This window comes from Malus sylvestris, chromosome 4 (genome assembly GCF_916048215.2).
Source record: "Malus sylvestris chromosome 4, drMalSylv7.2, whole genome shotgun sequence".
In the NCBI taxonomy this organism is placed as follows: domain Eukaryota; kingdom Viridiplantae; phylum Streptophyta; class Magnoliopsida; order Rosales; family Rosaceae; genus Malus; species Malus sylvestris.
Window position 1 is genome coordinate 16,435,242 of NC_062263.1, and position 8,261 is coordinate 16,443,502.

The 8,261-nt window shown below is 39.2% G+C and overlaps 1 protein-coding gene across 2 annotated transcripts; it reads left to right on the forward strand.

The window, feature by feature from the left end:
• The first annotated feature begins 2,324 nt into the window (after positions 1–2,324).
• Positions 2,325–6,667, forward strand: LOC126617928 (pentatricopeptide repeat-containing protein At2g32630-like). 2 transcript variants are annotated; one of them, XM_050286008.1, is made up of 2 exons: positions 2,325–3,448; positions 6,153–6,667. In XM_050286008.1, the coding sequence occupies exons 1-2, from the start codon at positions 2,364–2,366 to the stop codon at positions 6,496–6,498; spliced, it is 1,431 nt and encodes a 476-aa protein (XP_050141965.1). In that variant the 5' UTR covers positions 2,325–2,363; the 3' UTR covers positions 6,499–6,667. The 2 variants fall into 2 exon arrangements, with proteins under 2 accessions (XP_050141965.1, XP_050141964.1); XM_050286007.1 differs by lacking the exon at positions 6,153–6,667 and having other exon boundaries at positions 2,325–4,317.
• The last annotated feature ends 1,594 nt before the right edge of the window (positions 6,668–8,261 follow it).

Here is an 8,261-nt window from a genome sequence, read left to right on the forward strand (position 1 = left end):
GAAACATAAGTAATGATAGTTAATTAAATTAGTGTCTAGTTGGGCTTATCACCGATATTATTCCCGAAAATAAATAGGTCGGGAGTAGGGCGTTACAGCTTATGCATTTTTATGCCATATTATATATATAATTGAAAATGCTATAATATGGTTGAGTATCAGATTGCATCATGGGTTATCTATATGTATATTACCTGCACACAATTATTATGAACGCTTGAAGTGCAAAGGTGAATGCAGGACACCCAGGTAAGTTCAGGTGAGTTTACGGTATTAGTTGAAATGATGGGGTTATGGTATGACTACATGTATGTTTAAGCAACTTCGACCTTGTTGTATAGGTTGCAATGATAGGCAACTTCGACATTGTCGTACAGGTTGCCCATGAATCGTATATGTTACAATAGATACAGTGAGAGCTCATAAACCTGCGCCCTGGTGTTAGTGCTCTCGCCCATGGCCAGGGCACAGTCCTTCACGTGATGTTCACCTCCCGCACCTTACGCTCACCTTGGATCCAAGGTAGGTGCACGGTCCTATCGTACAGACCACTATAGGTGGTTCCAACTCGTAGGTGACCCGTAATCATTCGTACTGTCTTCACGTGATCGTAACACTTAAGCGTATTTATTTACACCCAGTCCTGTCGTACAAACCACTTTAAGTGGTTCTGACTCATGTGCAGGTATACTTATTGAGCTATGGATAAGTTGTACAGGTCATTAGAGGTGACTCCGACTTATGAGCTAGCATATGTGATGAAATATGTGATGAGCTAGCATATGTGATGAGATATGTGATGAGCTAGCATATGTGATGAAATATGTGATGAGCTAGCATATGTGATAAAATATGTTATGAGCTAGCATATGTGATGAGATATGGGATGAGCTAGCATATGTGATGAAATATGTTATGAGCTAGCATATGTGATGAGCTAGTATATGTGATGAGATATGTGATGAGCTATGGATAAGTCGTACAGGTCACTATAGGTGACTCCAACTTATATGCTAGCATTGATTGACGAGATATGGATAAGTCGTAAAGGTCACGTGCGGTGACTCCGGCTAGTATGATTAATGAGCTATTGGTTTAGCCGTACAGGTCATGTGAAGTGACTCCGGCTGGCATACCATTTCATATTGATTTATTTCACATGGATTATATTTGACACGGCATACCGTGAGACTGTTATTTTGGTTACGGTTTTGAGTTATAGTTAGGCCTGTTACTTTCTGGGAAATTATATAGGTGTTGCGGCGAGGGGCTACTGCCTTTGGGAATTGAAATTGGTTCGAAAAGTTTTGTTTCACTCACTCACATTTTCTATTTTTGCACCCCTCCAGGTTCTAGCAGCAGAGTTTCGTATCGACGAGGATTCGTGGCACTTTTCAGCACAGATGTCTTCTTATGATGGTATAACCATTATCTTACTTTACTGTACTATACCTATGCTCTGTATCACACGTGAAATGAGTTCATTTCCGCTCACAGTGCACTCTGGTATTTAGGCACTCTTAGGTTCAAATTTATTCATATTTTTCCACATCATCACACTTTATGGCTTCGTTACCTTCCAGGTGTCAGCCATCACAGCTTGATTCGGAGTCCTTATTGACATTCCAGGTCGGGGTGTGTCAAGTGTTACATGATGTACTCAACTTAATTCGAGTTTCAAGTTCCGTCCATGTTTTGGTGGTGAAGTGAAAAGAAAAAAGTTAAGGATTCATTTGATAATCATTTCAGTTTTTAGTTTTCTTTTTGTTTTTTTAATTAAAAACTAAATCTTAAAGCTACAAGCCCATTTGGTAACTACTTTCACTTTTCACTTTGGGTACTTAAGAAATGAGGAAAGTATATGGGAGAAAGATGATAAAGAAAATTGGTCAAAGAGGAAGAAATAAGAATGAATGAATAATAACAAAATCTTAAAAGTAATAATGATGCAACATGATTTTTTTTTTTTTTTAGTTTATTTTTTATATCATTATAAATTCAATTGCGAAGTAACTCACATCCTCTTTGTAGTTTTTTTTTTTTTTTTTCTAAAGAATATAATAAAATTAGGATGTTAATTGTTTTTTGCTTTTACCAATTAGTATTACGGTCTATTATATCTCTTAACATTCAAAGTGAGAGATTTTATATTTAACTCTTGAAAATAACAAATTCGATACGAATTTATTTTCATGTTCAGCGTAAATATATTGTAGTAATTTTTTTCTTTGCTTTTTGAATTTTAATTTATACCTATCTAGAAAAAATATTATTAATTTCTACCCGCTAAAATTGACTTCCCTTCTTTCCAAAACCTCAGGACTTAAAACCTCGTCTCTTATCCTTGTTTGCTTTGGCAAACAATGTCTTCTCATAAAGCCTTCAAAACGTTGAAGAAAGTCTTCCCCGCAGAGCCCACGTTCATATCGAACCAAGAAACCGCCGAGAAGATTGTCAAAACCCTAATCAAATCAGGCATTCAACCCCTCAAATCAACATCATCATCTCTGCTCTCCAGTCTCAATCCCCACATAACAAACCTAGTCCTCTCAAACCCACTCGTCCTACCACATTCTTGCGTAAAATTATTCAACTTTCTCCAGAAAAATCCATCCCACAAACACAATCTTAAATCCCACGTTACCCTCCTTTGCAGACTTTATCAAGCTAGAAAATTTGCCCAGATGAAGATTGTACTGAATGTTATTGTCACGAATGATAATCTTCGATGCCCGGTTTCCGAAATTGCGTCTCTGATTGAGGAGGGGCCTAATGGGATGAAATTTGCTGGGACATTGTGCGATATGCTGTTCCGGGTTTATGCAGAAAACAAAATGGTTGAGGAAGCTATTGGGGTTTTTGATTATGTGGGCAGGAATGGGATTGAGATTGGAGAAAGGTCCTGCGTTGTGCTTTTGCTTGCATTGAGGAAATGTGGTCGGGTGGATTCATGTTGGAGGTTCTTCGATCGAATGGTCAAAAACGGTGTTCGAATCACGGTTCTTACATATAACACAATTTTGAAAGCATACATTGGAAGGAAGGATTTTGGGGGCGTTAGTGAGGTTCTGAGGTTGATGGAAAAGGATGGTGTGGGTTATAATGTGGTGACATCCACGCTTTTGATTGATTTGTTTGGTAGTTCTGAGAGGATTGAGGATGCTCAAAAGGTGTTTGAGGAAATGCCTGAGAGAGGGATAGAACCAGATTTGTATGTTTATACCTCGATTATTAATTGCTATTGTAAAGCGGGAAATATGGAGAGGGCGTTGTTTCTGCTCAGTGAATGTAATCAAAGGGGGTTTGCACCAAATGAGCATACTTACGGGGTATTGATTAATGGTGCGTGCAAGGCAGGGCAGATGGAGATGGCGGACATCTTGGTGAATGAGATGCAGAGTAAAGGCATTGACGTAAACCAAGTGGTGTTGCATACACTAATGGACGGGTACTGCAAAAAGGGGATGATGGATGAAGCTCTGAAGCTGCGGGATGTCATGGAAAAGAAAGGGTTTCAATTTGATGTGTTTACGTACAGCACTATAGCTAGCGGATTGTGTAAATTGAACAGAAATGAAGAGGCAAAGGCTTTGTTGTTCACAGTGGAAGAAAGAGGCGTGACTCCAAACGCCGTGTGTTTCACTATTCTGATTGATATATTCTGCAAGGAAGGAAACTTAGACGAAGCAAAACGGGTATTCAATGATATGAAAAGGAAGGGAGAGAGACCTAACACTGTCACATACAATGCTCTAATTGACGGGTATAGCAAGAACGGTTACATGAACAAAGCTCGTAAGCTAAAGAAGGAGATGGAAGACAAAGGCCTGAGGCCTAATACACGTACGTTGAATACACTTATACATGGCGAATGTGTTGACGGCAAGGTGGATGAGGCACTGAAATTATTTCGTGAGATGCCTCGGAGGAATTTAACTCGCAATGTTGTCACATATACAACTATGATTTCAGGTTTGTCGAAGAATGGGAGAACACACGAAGCTCTTAAATTGTATGATGAGATGGAAAAAGCAGGCCTTACACCTGATAAAAGACTATATCGACTATATCGTTCGCTTGTGGACTTAGTTGGCGTAGCCGAAAGAGAAGAATTAAGCTGAAGAACACCGTCTTAAATTGTATAAGAACAAAGAGAAATCGAGAGTAGGGTAGTGACAAGGATTTAAGGGAAGTAGAGAAATTGTAGATAAATATTAGAAGCACAGCTGATTATACTGTAAGCTGAGAGGAATAGGGATAGAGATTTTTTGTGTTGCAGAATATGAGGATTTCAATTTCTATTGTGATGCTTTTGAATTTTTATGTGCTCAGCAATGCAGCGGCCACCCCCAAAGCAGAAACAACCGAAAGTGCCAGCACCACCAACATGGGAGGCACCTGTGTCGAGGGGCGGAAGTCGGATTGGAAATTATGCGCTTTAGAGAAAATTGTAGCAGTAGTCCTTTAACTATAATCCAATTGAAGTAATGGTTCCTTCTGTCACATCCCAGCCCGGGTGGGACCACTTCTCGGGCTCAACTCCACCGTAGCACGATATTGTCCGCTTTGGGCCCCGACCACGCCCTTACAGTTTTGTTTCTGGGAACTCATACGAGAACTTCCCAGTGGGTCACCTATCTTGGGAATGCTCTCGCGCGAACTGGCTTAACTTCGAAGTTCCGATGGAACTCAAAGCCAGTGAGTTCCCAAAAGGCCTTGTGCTAGGTAGAGATGGGAATATACATATAAGGCTTAGAGAATCCACTCTCATGGGCGATGTGGGATGTTACAATCTACTCCCCTTACGGGCTTGACGTCCTCGTCAGCACACTTCCAGCCAGGGATTGGCTCTGATACCAAATTGTCACATCCCGACCCGAGCACCCACCACATCCCGGGCTCGACTCCACAGTAGCACGATATTATCCGCTGTAATTTCTCCCCGAGTATGTGTATTGACGATTATGCTCTTATTGGCAAGTGACGTGGACGTGTTCTTATCGCTTTCATTTCATTTCTCGCTATCACATTTAAAATTGTACACAATGCTGCGAGTGTACGTAAATATTATCAGTACGAAAATACTATTCCGGATAGATTTTCGATACTCTTTTCTGTACAAAATCTAAACCCTATCCCTAGCTTTTCCCTAGCCCATCCCGTGCACCCTCCTCCATTATTTCACTCTCTCACCAATCCTATCTCTCCCTCATTTTTGTCCCCCAATCAGAAAAAGCAAAAGAAAATAATTCTCTCTCTCTCTCTCTCTCTCTCTCTCTCTCTCTCTCTCTCTCTCTCTTCCTTCTCTTTCTCCCATATACTTTCTTCTTTTTTGCAAAACCCTCAACGAGCTTCAAAGCTCGCAGATCAAACCCAAAAACCACACCATTGTACTCCCCTCATCTTCACGATCACAACCATGTTCTTGAAACCTAGTTTAAACGAGTTTTGAGTCGTTAACTCGTGAGGTCGGAACTCGGACCCACTGAGTTCGACGTGTTTTCGAACGAGTTGAGATGTTTTGAAACTTGGGAAGGCTTCTACACATCATTTTGAAGGTCCTAGGCTTGCTTTGGAAGAAGGTTGACGTGAAACGACCGAGTTTCGAACAGTTTGCTTTTGGCCGGAACTTTCAAGGCTTTTTCCAAGGACCTCTGTCCACTTTTTAGACTCCAAACAGGTATATAAATGAAGGAGAATAATGAATTTGAAATTTTTCTAGAAATCCGACGAACGACGGCGACGACAGGGCTCGCCGAAGAAGGAGACAGAATATTCCGTCAGAGTTGATGGAATATTCCTAACGGCGTCAGGTAACGCCATTAGCTTCTGTTATCTTTTAACAAAATATTTCATAGAATATTCCTGATAGACGTCAAGCACTGGCCTGCGCGTGGGGTGCATCTATGGGGTGTTTTATTTAGATGTTTGTGATGTCGAGTAGGTCACAATGGTATATTTAAACCCTAGGTTTGAGCAAACTATGTTCACATATAGGGGAAACGTACCCCGAGGACATTCGAGGCCAAGCTAGGCTCGGGGGCTACGACCCAGCAACGTACTTGTGAGTGGGCAGTTTGTTTTTATACCTATACATATTTATAGTTTCCATAAATGCGTATTTACTTCACTTTTACGCTAATTTTGCCAAGTATCGTTATAGTGATATTAATTGTGATAAATGTTGCTATACGGTTGCGATATTACTGTCATGGCATTCATACATATTTGTACATGCTCATCTTGCTGCACCCCGGTGTTAGTACTCACCCTAGGGCCGGGGCCAGTCCTTCACGTGTATGTTCACATCGCATCATTCACTCGCCTTGGATCCAAGTTAGGTGCCAGTCCTGTCGGGTAGATTGCATTAAGCAATCTGACTTGTATGTGATGTGCTTCTACACCAGTCTTCACGTGATCGTAGTACTAGAGCATATTGATTACACCCAGTCCTGTTCATGTCAGAAATTATCTGTTCGAACTCGTGTGTCAGCTTAGATGGATGAGCACTTAGTTATACTTGATTATTACATGATTATTTTATTGTGGCATTTGATATATCATGACTTGACATATTTGTGGTTATAATGTTGTTGATTTATTGTTTACATATCTATATTGTATGTTTTAAGGAAACTATACTTATTTTACGGCAAGGGGTTAGTATATTTGAAAATCAAGGATTTCGTATAAGCATTGTTTTACTGACCCACTCAACTTTCCTTTTCATCCCTCCAAGACCTAGATAGCTGTACTCTTTGTGGCACTCAAGGAATCTTGGCAGTTCTGACATTCTCTTCTGTTTAGACGTACGAACTTATCACGGTTATGTAATAAGTGTACTTAGTTACTTTGACTACTCTTCTGTAGTCTCACTGTCTATTACGCTCTGAATAATTGTAGTGGGTTTTCCCACGATTGCGCACTCTTTCACTATTTAGTATAATTAGTTTTAATTAGTTTTAATTTTATTCAATTTTTGTATCACTTACCCTTATGGTTACGTCACCTCAAGGTGATGGCTAGCATGCTTCGACCTTTCCAGGTCGGGGTGTGTCACCTTCACTAAAAATTCATGACTTGGTCCCTTAACTCATCAAAATGTGTAGCTATGATCATTTTCGTTAACTCCGTCAGAATTTTGTCAAACTAAGTTATGTTAATAGGACCATTGCTACAATTGGATTAAAGTTGAGAGACCATTGCTCCAATTGGGTTAAAGTTGATGGATCATTTCTCCAGTTAGGTTAAAGTTGAGAGACCATTACTCCAATTTGCCCCTCGATTCAGTCTCATGTGTGTGGCACGTGAATCATGTTAACGAAAGTTCTAATGGAACTGAAGAAAATGACCAGAAAACTCAAAATGTTCCAAATCGGATCAAAACATTTCAATTTTATTATAGTTATTTACTAAAATGAGGTATTTTGTCATCAAAATTTTATTTTAGCACTGTTAATTTTAGTCTTTTAGATGCATTTTATTCATATATTTTATTTAATTATACACATATATAAAAAATGATGAACATAATAGTACTATAAAAGTACTTTGATTTATATTCAAGTAGGGTATCAAGTATTAAGATTAAACAATAAACTGCATGTAAGAAAGAAATTCAAGAATATCTAAAAAATTGTAAAATATACGAACTCTAAATTATGTTTTCAAAAATTCTAAAATAACTCTAGTTCCGAAGTTTCCAAAAAATTCCGAATGGATCCACATTTCTTGGATGGAAATTCGCAATCTTATTTCCGAGCTGATCCTTCCAAAGCATTCAAAGTATATTCATGGGAGCCACTTAGTACTACAGTCTAGTAGTATTTCTTTTCACTTGTAAGTGAGAGATCTTGGATTTGATTTTAAACAAAGGCGATTTTGACCCACATTATTGCTAGTCTATTGTAAGACCAAGCCCACTCTCCCTCTCATTTAGTGTAGATAATATGGTTTGTTCTAAAAAAAAAAATTATATTCATCGAGAAATTGGTTGTCCTAATCAAACACAAGCAGGTGTTGAACTAACCAAAGTGGCAAGGGTAACAGGGATGGCCACGGTAAAATGGTGGGCCTGGTGGCGTTGGTAAGATTCTAAAAAACGTTAGGCGCTAGTCGAGTTGCGGGTTAGAGCCTAAAGCCTAGACGGCTAAGCGGGAGCCTAAGCGGACTAAGTGGATTTAAATAAATTTTATTATATATTGTATGAATAAGTGTTTATTTATATTAAAAAAATACATATTGCAATACATAAAATGCAA